The sequence below is a fragment of the Pleuronectes platessa genome, chromosome 1, assembly GCF_947347685.1.
Source record: "Pleuronectes platessa chromosome 1, fPlePla1.1, whole genome shotgun sequence".
Lineage (NCBI taxonomy): Eukaryota > Metazoa > Chordata > Actinopteri > Pleuronectiformes > Pleuronectidae > Pleuronectes > Pleuronectes platessa.
The window spans coordinates 18,539,289-18,561,423 of NC_070626.1; the positions used below are offsets into that span (position 1 = coordinate 18,539,289).

General features: G+C 40.6%; 1 protein-coding gene across 1 annotated transcript in view; it reads left to right on the forward strand.

Annotated features, from left to right (window-relative positions):
* Positions 1 to 206: 206 nt before the first annotated feature.
* Positions 207 to 22,135, forward strand: part of cpne7 (copine VII) — a 28,252-nt gene continuing 6,323 nt past the window's right edge. The window contains exons 1-11 of the mRNA XM_053423763.1: positions 207 to 380; positions 5,404 to 5,586; positions 5,796 to 5,870; positions 8,756 to 8,830; positions 12,856 to 12,939; positions 13,021 to 13,110; positions 13,273 to 13,371; positions 13,577 to 13,663; positions 13,989 to 14,048; positions 15,099 to 15,232; positions 21,300 to 21,354. Of these exons, the coding sequence (XP_053279738.1) occupies positions 207 to 380; positions 5,404 to 5,586; positions 5,796 to 5,870; positions 8,756 to 8,830; positions 12,856 to 12,939; positions 13,021 to 13,110; positions 13,273 to 13,371; positions 13,577 to 13,663; positions 13,989 to 14,048; positions 15,099 to 15,232; positions 21,300 to 21,354 (1,116 nt within the window). The remainder of the gene's footprint in view (positions 381 to 5,403; positions 5,587 to 5,795; positions 5,871 to 8,755; positions 8,831 to 12,855; positions 12,940 to 13,020; positions 13,111 to 13,272; positions 13,372 to 13,576; positions 13,664 to 13,988; positions 14,049 to 15,098; positions 15,233 to 21,299; positions 21,355 to 22,135) is intronic.

A 22,135-nucleotide genomic window follows, 5' to 3' on the forward strand; every position in this document is an offset into this window, starting at 1 on the left:
AGGAATCTCTTCGTTCTTTTTTGTGACTTCCGCACCAAGTCAAAAGAGCCGGTCTCCTCCTGCTAGCGTGGTGCCACATCCTCGCTGAGATCTCTCCACTGACCAGTACATCTTCACATCATCCCCCCACCCCCCGGAGCTGTGTCAGCGGCCTCACATCGCACTGCTTCGCTGGTTGGCAGCAGCTCCTCTTGCACCGAGCCAGGATGAATGACGTCCAGGAGGCCACCTCCCCTGCAACCAGCCTCAGCGGACCGGCTACCTGTGTCTCCAAAGTGGAGCTGCGTGTGTCTTGCAAAGCTCTGCTGGACCGAGACACGCTGAATAAATCAGACCCATGTGTCATAGTAATGGTGCAGACCAACGGACAGTGGACAGAGGTGAGCCCCTCTTTTTATTTCTCTGGTCTGAGGAAAAACACAGTTGGCCTGAAGTGTGAGTCTGATTTCCTCTCAATCAGCAGTTCTAAAGGCAGCAGTAAGCAGCTGTTAAAAATTAATCCAACATATTTTATTAATCTCCCCATCTTCATACCATTAACCACATTATTTAATGTTCATTCATGCTGGAAAAAGATTTTAAATGACTCTGGACTACATTACTGAATCATGAGGTGATCTGAGCAGGGTTTCTTCGTGAGGTTCCATAGAGCTGTTGCTCACAGAGACTCTGGGGATCTGCCCTCCCCCTTTGTCAAGTAGCCCGAAACTGAAAAGGATGACCTTTTCAGATTAAACTGCAGTGATGTGTGAAATATTGTAAGTCTGGATGATCACAAAACCTGGGTGGTCATACAAAAGCAACCATGGAGATACATCTGTGAATGGTTTGCTGAACCTGCAGCTGTTTCCCGCTATTTATGGAAAAGATCATGTTTTTACACATCGCCAGTCTCATCCTGAGTTTTACAAACATGAAATGAGGTGCACATTTACAGAGGAAAGATAAACATAATGTCCACACCTCGAAAATTTGCATCAGATTGTGTTGTGTGCCCTGTAAGATTCACATCGGGTTTTAGTATGCGTGCTGCATGTTTCACTGGTTTACACACAACAAACAGCACGTTGGTTTTTATTCACTGTGACGATGGAGTTGTGCTGTAGTTGGAAATGTTTACTTTCTTGGATTGGTCCCAAGCGGATTTGGAGTGTAGGCAGCAGGTCGCCCATTTCCCTGTTAATTAAGCCATTAGGTTTGTTAGGGAAAGCCAAAACACAGGTCTCTATTAAGCAGGGGATGTGTTAAAATCTGGTCCAGGGTAACTAATTACATAGATCTTGTTTTTCACCCCCTGCAACACTTCATCTAACAAAACGCTGCCTTTTCATGGAAAATGGAGATGATAATTAACTGTAACTCTGCCAGATTCCCGCCACATGGGAACCATTTGTTGAAGGAGCTCACTGTTCCGTGATGTTTGGGTTGTGTATGAATGGAGCTTGCGGGCAGTATTTTTGAGGCAGCGATGACAAAGGCACTTGGCCGACAGTGTTGAGCACGCATGTATGGATTTGTTCTGGGTTGTAATTTGATAGGTGCTCGTTTCATGAGAAAATTGACCTGGGTTCAATGTAGCGCCAATACATGAGCGGTTATTTTTAGCTCCTCTTACTGAAGCAAATGCAGATGATATGAAATGACTGAGATCTATCTCTCCGTGAGTCTTGCCAGTCATCGCAGTGCACACAAGTTATCCAATCCTCTGCTGTCAAAGCCCTCGGTGCTGGGATGCGTGATTGCTCGAGCAAATTGTTTACTTACGTCAACGACTGAGTAAGAAACTGAGCCCACTCATATCAACACCATATCGGCCCTCTTTCTCTCTCCTGAGCTGCCGCTGCACGGTCCACTGACTCGCAAGTGCTCTTTGTTGAACTGCAGCAGCTTCATTATTACCTTATTTCACCACCTTTTTACCTCCACGAAGAAATATAGAAGCAGGGTTGGGATGACTTGACATTTTCCATGACTTCTTTTCCCTGGACTCTGTGTGTTTGCATGATAATGAGCTCATTCAAAACCCTGATTCTCTCGGTGATATCGAACCGGAGCTGCAGTGGTTTGTCATGATTGAGCTTTGCAGATAATGCTCCTGGCAGAACTGATTAGAGAAAGCCTTAATTCTGCATGTCAGTGATCTCTCTATAGCTTCTGGCCCCACACCAGCAACAAACAGGTGTCACAGACTTCGGTGCACAACCTATCATCCGCAGCACTGATTAGCTTTCATCAGCACACAGACTTATCGGACTCATCCCGAATCTGTCCATCCAGATGGCACAAAGAGATGAGGAGGAGACGAGACAGGAAAAGACAATAAGGAGAGACAGGGGCGTGACGAGCAAGAGGGAGCCAAGTCCTACCTGGTAGTTTGTTTTCCTTCTGGATGTGTGTCAGGGTAAGATGGAATCAACAGAGCAATCATCTGCCATCCACTGCATTTGAAGCCATATTTTTTGTTATTGTTGTTTACCAGAGAAATAGTTTGCTCAAGAGACTTGAATTATTTTCCAATCAATGATGTTTATTTCTATGCTCTAGCAAAACAAAACTCTATATGTTAAACAATGAATGTAGTATGATATAATAATATAAATTGTGAGGGACCAGAACGCGCACAGGATTACTTTTTCAAAAGATGGTAGTTATCCCACCCAACAATATAAAAATACAAAGGAATAAAACACCTGAAGTAAATAAGTGGGACCATTAAAACCAAACACAATTCAACTCAAAAACTCACAAATTAACAAAACAGGACATTACCTCAGACAACTGACTAACCTCACAAATGAGACAAAGAACAGAGACATATAAACCGTCTGACCAGATCCCTTTGGAAACTGTGATGATGCAGCACTTGGTCTGGTTCAGTTTACCTCTCTGTATATAACCAGGCTCCACCCTGATTCACACCTTTTAGCCAAACCAGGTAGGAAGTGTGATGCAGGGGACACACGGTAACTCAAACATAAAGAAAACGGAACTAATACAACTACACATAGATGAATGTGTTGAAGGATAAAGACGCCATTTTAATTTCAAACCATCTGCCTTGAACCATCTGTGTTTGTGAGTTAATTAAATGAACATCAGATAGTTTTTTTTGTATGAGTGAGAAAACGGACATCAACCCAAAACTGAAACATTTCCTTTAAAAACAGACTTTGTAATTCATTCTTTTCAGCTTTCAAGCTCAATTCTTGTAAATCACAGTTTGTATGAATCATGTCACGTCAGGGGGAATCACATTAATGAGTGTTGATCTTTTTTATTTGTCATGAGGTGACACATCTCTCAAACACATACTCCAGAGTGTGTTTATCGCTTCTGCCTGGTTCGGCCTTAACTGACGTAGAAGACCTCTGGAGCTCTGCAGCGGATGTGTGGATGTGCACAGGCTGGACTCAGAGTTGATTAAACACAAATGGATGAATTGAACAATAATCTATTTACAATGTGAGGATGTGCTGGGCAGGAAACGTGCAGGGAACGACGCTGACCAATCACATGAGATAAACTATCAAACCAGAGCTGAGAGTCTAGAGTCCAGGGGAAAACCGCCTAGTGAGTCCTATAGTGGTAATGGCATGTTCCAGTGAAGTAACATGGTGGAGGAGCTGGCTGAGCATGACAGAAACTGGGTTGTGTAGATGAGGAGACAAAAAGGGACAAACATATTCAGACAGGTGGCGAGATTGGCTGGAAGGGTAAATACTATGAGGTAACATGACGTTCTGGTGAGGAGGCATTGAGTCAGGAGGTCTTTCTACATATACTGAGTTAGGCTGGTGGTAAAATGGATGAGAGAAAAGGAGGAGAGTGAAGCCGGTGGTTACACCCAGCCAGCAGCCACGAACAAAACCCACATACAGACCCAAAACCAGAGAGACTCCACAAACTAGAATCTCATAAGATTTTTTTAATGATTTTACAGCTCTCCACATAAACAAAAAACTAAATGAGAGAAAAGCTTTCATTTCTCCAGTAAAGAGCTCTAGAGATTGGATAGGTTATTACACAGAACAGTGAAACATCATCAACTGAGATACTTTATATTCCGTCTTATCTGTAGATATGTAAAGCGGTTTCAGTGTTTGCTGTGATTTGCATCATTGTTTTATTTAAAATGTCCCTGAAAATAACACAAGATAATCTCTAATTGATTCCCATGGGGAAAATGTCACTATTACAGCAGCACAAGTACAAAGTAACTACAGGTGAAAAAAAAGGGAAAGAATAAAGATAGCGCAGAAAAAACAACAACACATAAAATAAACATTCAAACATGGCAATTAAATACTGAAATACAGAGTAGTGTCATGCAATAGACACTTATATACACCATACACAGTATATGGTGTAGTGAAGTAAAACTTGGAATATATGTGTTGTAAGATTTTTTTATTAAACAGACCATTTTCCATAAGAATCCATTGGAGATGTTTTTCCCAGTGATGCTGCTGCAGGAGCAAGTTGCTCTCACTGAAGGAATCAGGGTCTAATTTTACCTGCCCACTCTGATTGGATCATTATATTTCCCCTTTTCTCATTGATTACTTTTGAAAATATATATTTTTTTAGAGAATGTTTAACGCAATGCCTTGTGAGAAAGTATAGATATTTGCTGAAAGATGTAAGGAAGTAGTAGTAATTTGAAAAGTACGGATTACATGAAAAATTCTGTTAAGTACAGTGACAAAGTAAATATATTTCCCACAACTGCGGGAGAGAAAACCAATATTGTCGCTAATTTCTGCAGAGATCACTGACACAAAGACTGGATCTATTTCACAGACTATATAGAAAAAAACCAAACTTAAGAATGAAGTTATTTTCCTATAATCTTCTGATTGCACCAGATTGTGCCTCTTGGCCTGTTCTGTGTTTTTTTTAAAGCCTTGTCAGATTTAGATTTAAATCCCTAAAATGGTCACGATATAAATCTCTATATGTGAAAATGATGATGCCCACTGATGATTTTCCTTAAGATAAATCGCAGAGCGTATAACTGTGTGATGGCTAAATCCTGCATCATGAGCAGGGACCTCAGAGAGCTCAGCTTCTGCTTGTCCGGAAGTCAAAGACGAGCCGGGTTGTGTTGTGTACGCTGTGATTAAATGTCAGAGCCCTGTGATCTTCTCTCATATCATTCTCTCGACACAACGCCACAACATTTGCCCCTCCGTGTGTATATCGGCTGGTCTTCCTTTAAATGCTGTAAGCAGGAAGACCAGTCAACACTATTTTCTGAGCTCTTACTGTAAAATCATTTTATTCAAAGAAAGGCTTGATTTCCTGAAGAACAGACTATTATTTTGATCAAACAAATTATGAGTCTGAATCAACTTGATAGCGAAACGTGTCGGGTTGGAAATCTTCCTGTGTGTTCTCTTTCAGCTGGACAGGACAGAAGTGATCAAGAGCAACTTGCACCCGGTCTTTGCCAAGGTTTTCTCTTTGGACTACTACTTTGAGGAGGTTCAGAAGCTGCGGTTCGAAGTCTACGACATCCATGGCACCCACAGCATCGGCACCCGGGACGACGACTTCCTCGGTGGGGTGGAGTGCACCCTCGGCCAGGTAGGCAGGTGCCACTGACTTGTAGCAGTTGTGTTTTCCTTTAGACTCACTTCAAATTCTGCTCCATTAATAACTCTAAATGTGTCCTCTGCCTCTGTCTGTGTTGTCGCCAGTAAATAAACATGATGCTGTATATATGCATAGTGTCGCTCTACACGGCTCTTTACAGCTTAGGACTGAAAACGTTGTGCTTATCTCGCTCTCTGCAGATCGTGGCCCAAAAGAGGATGGTGAAGCCTTTGCTGCTGAAGTACGGGAAATACGCCGGCAAATCCACCATCACGGTAGGTTTCTCACATTGTGCAAATTACCTTACTGCTCTGACCAATGAAATTGTCTGGATTGCTGGACACATTGTCCTCACTGAGCACTTTAGCTCCGTTCCTGCTCAGCATTAGAGCTCACACAGGGAACACAGCACGTCCGTATAAGACATTCTGCAGGTTTAAGACATCACATGTGTCTGATGTGAAAAAGCAGGTCATTAACCACCATCTTACAGTTAACAACCCAGAGGTGGAAGAATATAATCAACAAGACAAACTCTGGTTCGCTCTGCCTTGTGAAAACACATGAGAGTCTCTTCTAATTAACTTTTATTGCAGACTAGATGCTTTAAGGTCTTGTTCAGTTAATCTTATATATGTACAAGAAGAAGATGATGTAGCACTATTATTGAATACTCTGTTTCGGCTAAGCTTGTTTTTGTGTCCATCCCCTGTAAATTTGTTGTAAATTTGAGCTCCTTGAACTCAGCATCCATCCATCCATTAATCTATCCATCCATCAATCTGTTAATCTATCCATCCATCCATGGTCTGCCACCCATCCTGGGTCCAGTCACAGTGACAGCAGGTCAAGCAAAGCTGTCCTGATGTCCCTCCAGCTATGTTTTCCAGCTCCTCCAGGGGGACCTGCCGTCATTGATCTCAGGTCGAGGTTGTTCTGGTATCAAGCCAAGTCAATGATTATTTATGTAGCACATAAATGACAAGCATCGACCTACTGTGCTTCAAGGTAAAGGTAAAGGCAGATAGAGACACGGCAAAACTATTATACGACTAAACATATGAGTTTAGAATATAGGACTTAAAATAATGAAAAAAATATTCAATTTTGATAGAATTCAGTGAATAAATAAGTGACAAATTGAAAATTTTAATTAGTAATCCACAAGCACAGAAGTACAACAACAAAAAACACCATCTTATTCTCCGAGGAGAGCTGCAGCACATCTCCCCGCCTCTCACCCTGGGTCCAGTTCCTCTCTTTGTCCTTTCCCCTCTCGCCAGAGCTGAACATGACTTAAACCAGAGCCTGCAGCAAAGACCTTCTCAAGGTCCTCTTTAGCTGTAGGGATGGCACACAAGGGACCAACTCATATATGCAAATTAGGAGAATTCAGGGAACATCATGTTAAATATTTAACATATTTCATTGCTCTCTTGACGGCGCTAAAATGTTTTCAGTTACATTCGTAATATTGTTCAGTTTCTTTCAGTATTGATTTCTACACATTTACAGGAAGTGTGTTTATTTTCAACATATACATAAATACAAACATTAACAATAATACATATGTGAAATTGGAAGATTTAGAAAACATTGACACGCAAACACATGTTGGTATTTCTATGCAGTATTGATAAGAATCTTACTGTTACAATGCGTTCTTTGATTAACACCATAACAATAACTATAACAGCTACATGCCTTATCCCAACCAATGTCCTAAACACAAATATCTAATACTTAACTCAACCCCAAAACGTACTTTTAAATAAGAATTGATAAAAATGTGCTCAATCTAAAGGTTTAAGGTCTTGACGAGAATATAAATACAAGAGTACTCACAGAAACACACACACACACACATCATTGCCCACACCCTTTATAAATTGTTTCCCCTGCAATTGCTACCTGTCAGGAGCAGCTGTCGTACAAAAAGCACCACTCGCCTCCTTTGCCATGTGTCATCACGGTCGAGCTTTGTCAATCTGTGACCGTGAACAGCCACAGTTCTGTCACCTTGATAAAAAGTTTCTGTCATGCTCCGATCGAGGTGGAGGAGACAACAAAAGCCACCTCCTCTCTCCTGTTGGCGAGCCTGTCAGTCTAGAGGGAGCAGCAGTCGGAGCTGCCTACAAACTTTACTGCTGCATTTTGCTCTACACGATAAGTTTCATATCCATAAAGAGTTTAATGTACAAGCTGAGACAATAAACTGAGACGGCTGTGTCTGCAGCTGATGGTGCTCTCTGTTAATGTCCATGTCCTGTGTCAAGTAAAAGCCACGTCAGAAGAATCACTGTTTACCACAGGGCAAGAGCAACTTTGGAAATAGAAGGGAGAAATGCTGTCCGAATACTACACAAGTTTAAAGACATGGGGGCATATACTAAAACTATCAAAACTTAATTTAAAATACACTAGTACAGTGCCGGTTGTAAGCCTGCCTGGGGTGGAATGGGCTGTTTACATGGTCTGTGGTAATCCTCCGGAGCTACTCCGTGAGTCCTCCTCGAACCATATACTGTCTCTTCTTATTGCTTGTGTGCTTTCTGTTGTGTGCAAAGCTTTTTATAAACAGTCTATGTTCCAGAGTGATGTTAGAAGACTTTGTGTTTATCCTACCTGGTTTATCTGCGGTGAAGAATTTATAGTCAATGTTTTCATAAAATGAAAGTGGATTTGCTTTGTTATTGTTCACATGTTTGTTCAAAGGTCTATTAAGCCATCAACAAAAACATCCGGCCTCGGGCTCACATGTTTTCAAATTAAAAGCGCTGTAATTCAGCTTTACTAAACCTTTGAAGCTACAAAACAAACATTGTGCTTTTAGTTTTAACAGTAAGTGATTCCCAGGACCACTAAGGATACACAGGGCCAATGTGAAGCTGATAAGATGAATGGTTCACGAGATATGCATTTCATATACAGACGTTTGTGGAATGAGCGGGTAGATTAAATACAATTAAAAAGGTAAGAAAAGATTTGTTAAGGCTTCATCTGAATCAAATAGTTTAGACGATTGATATTGACCAGTGTTCTTCAGTCATAACTGTAGTTTTCCTTAACATGCATTGTATGGTCAAGGCATTATTTCTTGCCAATTAATAATAAAGAGTACTAGAAGAAAATATTCAAGACATATTTTATATCCTTTCAGGTTCACGCTGAGGAAATTTCTGGCAACAACGGATATGTGGAGCTCTCCTTCTGTGCCAAGAAGCTCGATGATAAGGTGAGAAGCAGCGCATGTTTCTGTTGAATATACCAACACAGTGCATGTTTTATTAGATGCGGCTTAGTAGCAGCAGACAGGGACTGGAGTAATAATAATAGAATAGCCATCATACTGTAGAGAAAGACTTATTATTGTACACATGGAAAAAAAACAACTTTATAAATCATTATATAACACAAATTATTGCATTATTATAGTTCTAAAATATAAAGTTAATTTATTATTGTCAACATACTAGTCTGACACGTTAATTACATGACAGATTATTATATCACATGAAATCTGGGTTGTCACTGAATTCACATGGTTCCATTTTAAGGCGGGTTACTGTTGACCTTAGCTCCACATGCTGTCACTCTGTCCAACTTTGCTGAAGGCGTGTTTCAATCAAAAAGACAGCAGGAGTTCACATCCAACTAAAACTCTGACCATCAGAAGTCGCACCGCGTTCTCAGGAGCAGGAATCACGACAAGAGACTCTGAGACAGCCCTTTAATCTCTGTTGTATCGGGAGGAAAATTCACATTTTCTACAACATATTTATTGTTGAAACTGAACCTAAAAAAATAATCATCCCTCCTGTGCATGTGATATTTGCTTTGTGTATCCAGTCTCCTCCTGGAAGTCTTATATTTCTGATGAAATGCTGAAGGATGCACACACTTGTTTTGTTTGAACTGAAACAACGGATATCTGCACAATCAAATATATCACTGTGGCATTTTAGGATGTCAGAGCAGCAGCAGCAGCATCATAGAGGCACAATGGTGTGAAATGATGAGCCAATGAATGTTGAAAATGTCCATGAACAACGATGTGAATGTGAAAACTGTTTTGCTTCTGGTTGCAATTGAAAATTACATACACTGACTTTGCTCGGGTAGTTTCATTCTTGTTAGAAAATGTTGCCACCTTTTAGAAGTGTTGATTATAAATGTTCTTCTCCTGAATAGCTGCTGGATATTTGAGGGTCTGGCTGTGAGAGGTGGGAACATTTAGATGTCGACAACAAAGAAGGATGTGACTTTGATCACATTTGCTTCAAAGCAAAGTTGATGCAGTTTCAGATAGCGATGGGATTTGAGTAATCAGGAATTTCCTTCGCTTCAGCAGCTGCTTCTGGACACCGAAAGGAGCCATAGAGGTCACCCTGACAATAATTTGCTTAATTATTTTGCAATATGAGTTGTTGCGGCCAATGTGTTAACATAATTAGTTAGTTTGTACCATTAAGTGATTTGTATTTTCAGTGAAATGTAGTTTAGCGTGTTCCAATCGTACATCGAGTGATGCTCTGTCACACTGGTCGTCTGATGGAGGAGGGATATTCAGGTTGTTCTCTCTATGTTCAGTGGGCTGACTCATGTTGTCAGTCAGCACTGGCTTGATGCAGGGGCTTGGTCTGTGTGGAGGCATGAAGCCACCGCCAAAAGAGGAACAAGTTGTATTACATTCATTTTTTTGTCTTGGTAACTGTCTTGCTATCGTCACTGTTAGGTTACATGCAGTCACTGTGGCAAACACCAAGCTAGCTTTGGATAGTCGGAACTGTGAACATGTTAAAAACGTGTGAAACGCACAAGATGTAGCATGTGGAGGCTTTAAAATCTGTTGTCTTTTATATATGAAGCACCATTCACACACAGAGGTAGATTCAAGGTGCTAAAAGGTGTCGATAGAGCTGGAAAGCGTAGTGAAAATGAAGTAATTAGTAATGTTACCAAGTACTTTTACTCAGAGTAATTACTGCAAGTATCATTCTTCAAGAAGTGCCTCTTTAAAACCAAATACCACAAGCAAACAAATGCTAAAACACTCCATCGGTTCATGATTAATTTATCCACTGTTCACATCTAAATGCTTAACAGTGCAGCTTTAACTGATGAACCTCTGCGAAGGAGGTATTCATCAGTGTTGAGATAAATGAGGCATATTAAGGGGGGCCATATTTCTATAAGTGTGTAAAATTTGCTGTGGCCTGGGGTCTGTTCAACCTTGGCAGAGGTATGTGCTCTTTTGAGTGCTCCTCAAGTTAATTGATGGGGACCAAGACGTTGTTTAAATGGTGGATGTCAACAGGTGAGGCAAATGATCCCCCTGTCACACTAGAGTATGAGATTATGAATTTAAAAGATTTTATCAGTGATCAGGCATTTGGTTGTTCAAGTTGTTCAAAATGCATATTAACTGCATTTTGCATGAAGCAATTTATCTCACAGAGACAACGGCGAGCGACTGAAGCGGGGGAACAGTTTCTGATAACATGCCTGACGGCTGCATAACCTCGACCTGCGGAAAATATGTTCTCGGAGGATTAATGATGGGATACCATCGACTGTGTTAACGGGGGCCATGATTAACATTATCAGTTATTGTTAGCGTGGGATTACAGTTTGACATGTGGATCTGATCCACTCAGTCCGTGCTGCCGATGCCACTGGCTAGCAGTTGCTATGACAACAAAGAAAGGATGCTCTCTTTTTTTTTGCCTCCGTCCCTCAGGAGATGTATGTGGATAATTTGCCAGGAAATGCAGCAGTAACAGTTTCATTCAGTGCTCACAAAGGCTGTGACACACACACACACACACACACACACACACACACACACACACACACACACACACACACACACGGTACATTGACTTACATCAATTTCCCGGAAACCAACCATAATTACCCTAAGGTAATCCTAACCCCAACTCTTACCCCAGCCTTAAAACATGTCTTCACCTTAATGTGAAGGGTAATATCCAGGTCACACACACACACACTTGAACACCTATACACACCGACACACACAGTTATCATTTGTTTTCCTATATCAAGATTCAATTGACCTAAATAATCAGTGTTGTCCTGAAAATATGATTTGAGGCTATTGCAAATAACTGCAGAGGATACATAATCTTATGCACATTTTCAATTTAGTGGGATATTCACTAATAACGATGAGGTAAATGGACGCAGCTTTCATTGAATTGGGGATTGCAACCTGAAGCTGAGGCTTTTTAGGTGCATTAAGCACATGGGATGTCGTGGAGTGCAAAATAAAGTGTAGTCTCTGCTGTGAGCTTGAAATGTTGGCTGGGGAAACCCATTCAAATGTTTTAGAACTGCAAGGCCGGTTGTAAGGGAGGGGATAACAGGTCGCTGCGATTATTGGCTCAACAAACAGCTTTAAAGATTGAATGGAGAAGAAAATGTAATAAGTTGGGATAAGTGTCATGATTTGGACCCTTGGAAAGTATTTTCAAATCCTGCTCTGACCCACACCCCATTAAAAAAAAAACCTCTGCCTCTGCAAAGAAGCAAAGAGGAATTGGCATCAGCAGCCATTTTAGTTTCTTCTCACACGCATCATCCCAAAACCTTTATATGCATAATGAGAACCCCAAACACAGGACTGTCATTGGTGATGCTGTTCTGTTAATTTGCCTGAATCGTCTTAAGCAAGTATTTTCTGGCTCAAGACAAATACTGTGAATCAAGCCCTCAGTGATGGTGTAGGAGTCATTCATTTTCATTTGTCTCTTGTTAATTTTGGTCCCAATGAGATTTCCCAATTACAACTGAAGAAAGAAGAAGAAAACTAGGATCTTCCTTTTTGTTACACCCCCCCCAAACTCTCCAAAAGTTAAGCCAAAGCCTCTTGATCGCCCCCTGGTTGCTGGCTGCAGTATAGATCATGAATCCCACCTTCTCCATGGCATCTATAGGATATGAACCACACCACAGTACAAGAGACAGGAGCTTAAACTAAATGACAGAGGCTGAAAAGAGATGCTGCAGCCATAGACAGGATCAGGAAAGTGATGTGTTTTCTGAATATTAAAGCACGTTGAACTTTTTAAGTAATAACCCAATTTAAAATGATAAACCTGTATATGAAAATGCTATGTCAATCTGAAGGAAATACTTCAGATTAACTTTCTAATCTTTCCTGTGAACCAGTTGCTTTAGGGCCTGTTAATAACATTAAGAGACAATTGCTTCCATATTCTGTTTTCTCTATTCCTACAGGATCTCTTCAGTAAGTCAGACCCATTTTTGGAAATATACAGAATCAACGACGACGAGACCGAACAGCTCGTGCACAGAACTGAGGTACAGACGTCACATTCCCTCAGTTTCATCCAGAGCCGTTTATGCATTCTCTTCACATGTGACATGTTCCTGCTCTAACAGGTGATTAAAAACAACCTGAACCCTGTGTGGGAGCCCTTCAAAGTGTCGCTCATCTCACTGTGCAGTTGTGATGAGGACCGTAAGCTCAAGGTGAGATACACACCATTAAAAACCATAGGTGTCACTGTGGGAATCTGCGCGTGACGACTGGCATTCAGCTGAAATCTGAGAGCAGAGCTGTGCCGACAGAAGTCACATTGTAAACACCGTTGTGTGTGTGTGTGTGTGTGTGTGTGTGTGTGTGTATAACAGTGCCTAGTGTGGGATTATGACTCCAGGGGGAAGCACGATTTCATTGGCGAGTTCTACGCCACCTTCAGGGAAATGCAGAAAATCTCCAGTGGAAATAAGGTCAGTGAGCAGAGAGACGGAGCAGAGACAGCCGTGTAATTGTTTCATCCATTTCCAATATGCTTCTCATTTTACTCTGCTGAAATCATAGACTGGATACAAAAAGGCTGAAACCCATCACTGATGAAACACTTGTCATGTGCTCGTCTGTGTGTTCGAAAGAGATTTTGCTCCCGTTTTTCAACTTAAACTCTCTTTGTTTAAGGTGACGTGGGATTGTATGAATCCCAAGTACAAACAGAAGAAGAGAAACTATAAAAATTCAGGAGTTGTCATCCTCAGTGACGTTAAGGTAGGAATCTGCTGTTCGGATTAATCATAACTAACAGGAGGGAGTTGAACAGTATTTTGCTGTTTTATTTTATTTTATGACATAGGAACAAAATAGAAGAAACGTATATAATAAAAACATCAACCCATGAGCTTTTTGTGTGGTTTTATTGTTCATCTCAATGTGAAACTGTAATTACTGTTTACAGTTGCTTTCACAACGTAAAACACTCGACAGATTAATTAAGTTAATTCTGTTTCAATAGTCAGATACAAAGAACACTGACCATTTTATCTCTTCCACTCAAACACATCTTCTGAAGAAATTTGTTTGTTTTTCCTTGCAGCTCCACAGAGTGTATTCCTTCTTAGATTACATCATGGGAGGATGCCAGATTCATTTTACGGTGAGTTGGTGTAGCTGTCATTGTGCTTTCAACTGTAGCTGTATGAAATGCACTATTCTTTTTTTAGATATTATTTTTTAAATCATAGCCCTCCACACCATGGCTCCTGCTTACCTGTTGCATCTTCTCCATCCCTTCTCCCCTTCCCGTGCCCTGCGCTCCTCCTCAGCTGCTCTCTCTTCTCTCTGTCCCCACATTCAAACTCAGCGCTACCAGAGCCTTCAGCTGCTCTGCACCACGACTCTGGAACCCTCTGCCCCCTCACATCTGCCAGCTTGAACTGTTCCAATCACATCTCAAAACACCTCTGCTTAGAACAATCTATGACACATGACATCTCATCCATCCCTCAGCAATCATATTTCTATCTTTGATTTAGTTCACATATGATGTAGTGTTAGGTGTCTGTGCCTCTTAGCCTGTTTTTACTCTTGCGTTTGCTTTTTAACTATTCTTGAGTCACATATGTGGTATTGATAGGTGTTTGTGTCTCCTAATCTGAATTCTACACTCATACTTAACTTTTTCACGCGTTTATTTCTAATACATATTGTAAGATCATCTAGGAAGGCGCAGTGAAAAACATCATTTTTATTATTGTTATGGATGAACAAACGTTGGTCTCCCTGATGGTGTTTTAAGTTCTCTTATTGTAGGCAGCCTCGAATAATCATTTCTAACCTTCTTCCACTCCTGCCCTTTGGTCTGGCCTCTGTAGAACTATACCTCACAACGCTATGAATATTAATCAGGGGAATGCTGTGATACATACCGTTCCTTCCTGGATGAAATAGCCGGCTGCTTGGATCTTAAGTGTGTGGAAGCTGCTGCTGCTTCAGTGTATGTGGGTGTAGAAAGTTCAAGTTCCTACCTCTGATCAGATAATTTATACTGCCATCAGGCATATCTCAGGCTCGCTCGCTTACAATAACTTCCTCTATCATGAGCAGCCAAGTAATAGTCTTGGCGAAAAGAAAAAAAAGTTTCAAGCACCAGAAGTAAACTTAACTGAGTGTGTCCTATTGTTCACTTTGCACTTCTTTCTACCAGGTTGCCATTGACTTCACAGCCTCCAATGGAGACCCCAGGAACAGCTGCTCATTGCACTACATCAACCCGTACCAGCCCAACGAGTACCTGAAGGCTCTGATAGCAGTGGGCGAGATCTGTCAAGACTACGACAGGTTTGTCATTTATTTTTGTCTTTGCACTAAAGATTGTCTGCGTCTCCTGTTGTGAAACGGAGCTGCTGAACGCTCCTTGCATGTAATTTGGTTGGGATGTCTCACTCTGAAACGAGCCACTCTGTGTGAATGACACACAGGGGCTGTAATGTAAAACGTGGAGCAGTAAAAAAAAAAGAAAAAGAGGGCGTAGAATCCTGCAGGTTATTATATATAGATATTTTTGCTGCCGACCTGCTAGCTCCCCTCCATCTCCAATTCAATTCCTCACAGAAATGGACTGTGCATTCAGAATTCTCTCCATCAGCCGAGTTACAAGCCTCACATTGTCAAACAAGAAGGGATCACTTGCAGCTCACGTCCGATCGTGTTTAGTGTCCGCATCATGTTCACACTGCTAAATCAAATTGAATCTGTGCCAAACCTGTTTCCATAAGTAATTCACAATAAACTGTTTGTGAGGCTAAATTAGAGCAATCAAATTTAGGCCTCTACAGATATTACTTATGCATGAGGCTTATCAGGGGCTGAGGATGGTGCCATCAGCAGTCAAGGACACTGACTGGACACACTCTGTGGTCGTTCCTTAATGATTCACCGTTATTTTCACCAAGTACCCATGAATTTCAATCTGTTAACGATCTGTCAGAGAGATGACATTTTGACCTTGATCTACGCCTCAGGCATTTACAGCTGACAGCTTTTTGTTAAATATTTCTGAGCTAGTTGTCAGTTTGTTTCTAAACCATTAAGGAGTAACAGTTTCGGGGGGGGGGGGGGGGGGGGGGATGACAGACACAACATTTCTCTCATTTCATTTTTTAATTAAATAGATAATATAATCAAGCAAATCAATGTGACGAGTTAAGGAAATTAATCTTATATTATAACATATTGACAAATGCTTCTGTAAGTAAACATGTACATTATATATAATATAAAAATCACTTTCTATTGAAGTCAATTCAATTACTTGTTTTAATAAGGGATTAGTACCTTTGATCAAGTCATGATTATCTTAGTTTTATGTGACCTCAATTTCTTCTCACATCATCATGAACTAATTTTCCATGTTGCGTGACTTCCCTGCAGAGTCTACCACCGCACACCCACTCTCCACTCAGACACAAATTTGCAAATTGGTGCTGTTTTTCTGTTTGCATGTCTGCTTATGTTTCAAAAAATGAATACAAATGCTCACAGGTCTTTGAGGGGAGAAGAAATTATTTTTAAGAGAAACAAATGCCTTCATCCATGGGTGATGTGTGTTATAGAAAATCCAAAGTAAGCTATTTGAGTGGATGGAAATAAAAAGTGATTGGAATTGCATATTTTTTGAAAGTTTAGTTGAAGGTGGACATCATGGGTGTCTAGAGGTTGACTGTTGCATCCCTGGTTTGACATCTCTTCATGTTTTCTTTAATGTCACTGCTCTGGCAAACATATATATACTTTATATATATATAATCCTCTGTACTGGTTCAGTTTAGTTCCACACACACACATTATTGAATCAACAGTATGCAGTGGTGTTTGTAAGGACAGCTCTGACTGTTTTACATGCACTCCACAGTCTGGTCTCTCCCAGCGGTGGCTGTGTGTGCTTTCTCCTGCAGATAGCTTGATGGGTTTCCTCCCAGCATCTGTTGCACTGGTCCTCCTCCTGAGCTTGGATAGGCACACTGCCCTGAACGAACACACGCAGAGCCAGGGACTAGGACAGCAGGATAGCAGGCACTTCAAAAAGAAGTGGGAGGCTTCATGGCTGGAGACTTAACAGATAAAGTGCACCATGAAGCCAGTTGGAAAAGTTATTAAAAACAAGGAAACGATATTTTCCCATGAGAACCTGCACTACTGTAAATGCAGTTGTGCTGGTTGTTGCAGTTTTGCACACTTTTACAGTAACACACATTTTTGTTTCTAAAATATGCACAATTTCCTTTTTAGTTTTTGCAGGGAGGCTTGCAGGTGCTCGCTAATCAATGGGAAATAATTCATAATAGTATGGTCCGTTTCAGAGAAAGACCCTCTCATCTGTAGAAACTAAGCCAGATGAGGATTAACACTGACTTGTGATTTATGCAGATCCTCCCAATGAATATCTGGGGAGCACTGTCTGGCTAATTATAGCATCCGAGAGATAGCACTGGAGACACTGAAAACCTGCCTGAAAGTGAACAGTTCATCCATGGAGCTTCATCTCTTCCATGTTTACCCAGATAAACAGGAGCATCATGCATGGTAGCATGCCTCTCGGGTACGGTGACCGCAAGTGTAGGCAGCCCTTCCCTCTCAAGTTGGAATTGTTATTGAGGTGTAAAACGTGGGCAGGCAAACCTTTTAGCCTTTAGTGGATATAGGTGATGTGGGATTGTAGAGTCCTTGCAGAGGAGTGCATTATGGAGCTGGAGTGACGAGCTTGTCTGTGTGGGCAGAGGCTCGATTACCTTGCTGAGAACAGTGTGATGCCAGGCACATCTCCCCGAGGCTCCTCACATTTGCCGACATTCACGGACAACATGACTTGGTGAGAGCGACCCGTCAGTAGTCTTCTCTGGACCGAAAGTGCTATGTCATACCTCTGCTTTCACAAGGCATTTTTAAATGTGCACATAAAAAATCAATTCATCGCGGCTCCGAGGGCAATTTATAAAAGTAAGGAGGGAAAAGGTGGGAGCATACATGCTGTGTACCAGCACTGTTAACAATAACAAGAAAACATGTCTGAATAAAATTGGCTGAGCATGAATTACTCCTTCCCCATTTCATTAAAAATATTTTCCAATGCTGGTGAAGCTGGGAAAACCAATACAGTAGCAATAAGTCTTTTCCTATTATTTTGAATCCATACAACATCCCACAGTGTGTTTGAAAGGTCACAATAGTGGGAGGAAAGGAGTGTGCCTATACCTGAATAAACTGCAGCACATTAGCATAAGAGCTATTGTATTCCACAGAGCTGAAGTTCATTCACGTTTATCTTCTTTTTCTTTTTCTGTTTTTAAAATGATAGTTTCCTAATGTGCGCTTTAAATCGCCCATGAACTGTTTGCAGTGACGTCTTTCAAACAGAGCTCCGATTCTCTAAAGCCCTGCAGGCTGTTGTTGTTGTTGCCTTTGGCAGCCGCAGTAAATATAGGAGTGCAAGGTTGAGTGAAAAGACACTTTTTCCTTTTTATCCTCCAGGCTCCTTCAGGAGCAAAATTAAGTTAAGAGTAGTAATAATGATAATACAGCCTGAGCCACTGTGCTCTGGTGTTACTGTAACACTGTAACACTGTAACAGCAGTTACTCACAGAATCAATTTGCCTCCGTCAAGAGTTCACGATTAAGTTTATTGCTGACAGTGTTAAAATCATCACTCTGTCAGTCTGTGTAAGTCCGCTTCAGTCAGTTAATGAAACACCTCTGATTGCACTGAAAAGCTGCTCAAAGCCATGTTAGCTCAACCAGAGGACAAACAAATCCACCCATACAATATTTAGAGCAGAGGCTCTCAATGCCTTTCTCAGTCCAGGACCCTCTACCACTTGTAATTACACATCTTCATAGTTATGTGAAAGAACAATATAAGAGAAATGCCTTAAAAAGATATGAAACTATTTTCGCCAGGTTAAAACTGAATACCCAAATATCACCTGTTCACATACCCCCCATTTGAGAACCACTCGTTTACAGTAAATATGTCAAACACATCAGTTTAAATATTTACCCCAAACTCAGCTGGTGATGATCTGGGAATATGTGATGTGATTGCACTGAGCTGGAGAGTTTGGGTTGTTTTATCAGGCATGAATGAAATACAGTGAACTCTCTGATAAGGGAGGGAGACAAACATCAATCACTGATCTGACTGAAAATCTGCTGCAACAGCTCGGCTGCTTATCCTAAATGCTACAAGTTTGATGGCACACTAAATATAGAGTAGCCAATACTGTTATCAAGAAGATTTAAAAACCTGTGTGTATGTTTGGAAAAATATGATTTAAAATGTCACAGAAGGTGCTCTGTGGCGCAAGGATGGTAATATTCGATGCAAAAAAAGAAAAAAACCAAAGCGCTGTTGATGTGGAAACATTTAAAAGCCTTTATTGATGTGACTAATGCATGGAAAAGATCAAAACAAATCGATAAGATGTTGTCTACGACATGAATTAACCCCACACTTTTAATTTTTGCACACCAAGAGCGTCTTGATTTACTTCCTGCTTTTTTGTTTCAAAATATATTGTCAACTTAGTGTGTATATAAACACCATTTATTAAATTACAGCGGAACTCTGAGAATGTTTTGTTAGGGGTCTTGACATTTTTTTGGGGTTAAAACAGTAAACCACATTTTTCAAAAGTTTACTCAATAGTCTCTTTAGTTAGACATTTCCTATCTGAAAAGTGCACCAAAGATAAAATAAGTACAACAAAAATGGTGAAAAGAACCATCAGAGCAAGACAGGGATTAAAAATATGCAGTAAAAAAACAAAAAACTACCAGAAGTGGCAGTGCTAGTGGACGTAGCCACACAAACCCTTGGGGCGAGAGTGTGTGCAGTGTCCGAGATGCCCGAGGGGACGTGAATGTGCCTCAGAGGATATCAGAGGCTAAAAACATGGTGTAAATGCAAATGTTAACCCCAGAGACTCTTCCCCTCTCTCTCTCTCTCTCTCTCTCTCTCTCTCTCTCTCTCTCTCTCTCTCTCTCTCTCTCTCTCTCTCTCTCTCAGGTTGACTGTGTCTAGTACTCGTCTGACCATAGCTTGTATTTCTATAAAAATTCTGCACCTTTGTTTAAGAGTAAAATTATTGCACGAGTCTTTTAAGGCTACAATTAATAATTAATTGTTCGATCCACTTAAATTGAATTGCTGTTGGTTGACTACATTCACAGTTATTCACCAGTCTTCAGCTCTGTTTGAGACCAATCCCTCATTTTCTGTGTTGGACACTCAACAGTTTACTCTGGAGTAGCATTTAAATCAAGATTTCTTGTGAGGCAGCAGGTGTGGAAACAAAACCGGTGGGTTTTAGTGGCACAGTGGTAATTTTCACTTCAGTAAAGGCAAAGCAAGTTGATTTTCTGTGGCTCTTGAAGGTGAAGGGCTTTACATTAGATACACTTTACTGTAACCTACTCTTGTGAGAAATTAGTTATTATTAAATTCAATAAAAGGCCTTTGCAATCTTCAAAGTCTTCTGCCTTCATTTAAAAGAGCTGACAGGTGCAGCAGATGTGGAGTTCTCTAGGAGTTTGTATTAAATGCATTTGAAAGCTGCCACATGTTTTTACAAATCCTGCTGAGACAAAAGCTCCTTAATCTTCAAAATGCCACCTCAAAAAAGTGTTACTTCAGTTTTACCTGTGTTTAACCAAATTAAATACTGACACATGCAATGTTTGATTTGTTCAATCCACTTACAGAAAGCTTGCATGAGATTATAGTCCCCTGATTATATGGTTTTGTACATTTTATCATGTGCGTAGCCTAGTAGTCATAAGACATATTTATGTTTTCCATAATCTGAGCAAGTGGGAGCATCTAGATGTTGAACAGAAGAGGCCCTAAAGGGCAGCCTTGGGGAACTCCACATCTCAGAAGGGAAATTAGCGTTAAGGACAAAGTAGTTCCAGTCCTGTAATTAGGATTTAAGCCACTTCAGTGCTGTGCTAGAAAGAACCATCTAGTTTTCCAGTCACTAATAGGTTGTGGCTGACTGTGTCTAAGACAGCATTGAGATCCAGTGATACTAACACTGAGAATCTGCCTCTCTGTGTTTAACTGGATGTCATTCACCTTAACAAGAGCAATGTGGTTTCATTAAACACTAGTACATGCATACAATCATAAACATGCCATGAACACTGTTTTTCTTTTGTCATTCTGCATGGAAACTGTTGAATGCGCTTTATTGTGAAAAAGTTCCCTGTTTATAATTCGGACACACAGGAAATAGCTGGTGGAAACAGATGGATAGAATACATCAATGTTTTTCTGATTGCTGTCAACCCATCCCAGATGAAACTGCAGCTACTGTAATGTATAACTTATTCATTCGCTTGTCGTTTCAGTGACAAAAGATTTTCAGCTTTGGGGTTTGGTGCCAGAATCCCTCCAAATTATGAGGTGAGTATTTCTGTTCATATCTTTCCTGCATTTCATTTATTCTCTCTTTTTTCTTGCTCTGTTCTGTCTTCAGTCAAATGAGAAGAATTAAACATACTATATATTCATGTGCTCTTATCGTATCCTGGTATTTCCCGCTTCTCTGGGAATTTATGTTAAGCGAGCGGATTTTTGACCTATTTCATGACGCACTTTTGTCATTCTGTCAAATTTTCACATTTAAAACTAATTAGAGGGCTCTTTCTTATTCATAAGCCGCTTGTCTTAAAATATCAACTTGTCTTGAGAAAATAACACATTCCAATGAAATAATAGCCCTGTAGTGTTGTCGCTTAATTTACATAAGAATTCATAAGTGTGAGCGCGTTTGTTTAAGCAAATTGGACACTGAGAACCAAAAGCCTTACAATGATTCTTTATAGAGCCCTGGGGAGACATCTGACATGTAAAAAGTGTGCGTGTCCATGCGTGACACACAAACACACTCACACACACGTATACACACACACACACGCACACCCAATGCTGTTTGATAATCTATCAAACCAGATGAATCTATGTTTAATGTGAGACTGCAATGAGCTATGTGCCAGTCTGAAACACTAATAATTATAATTTTAATCATGCAAAGATTTGCAGCTCAGTAAATACAAACTATTAATTTTTTAATTTACCATGACAGTGACTGCCTGCAGGAGTCGGAATTATTTTACTGCATGCTGTTGCCACATTGTTGTTGGTGGTGTGGATGAATCTTAATAACTGTTAAGTCATTAGACAA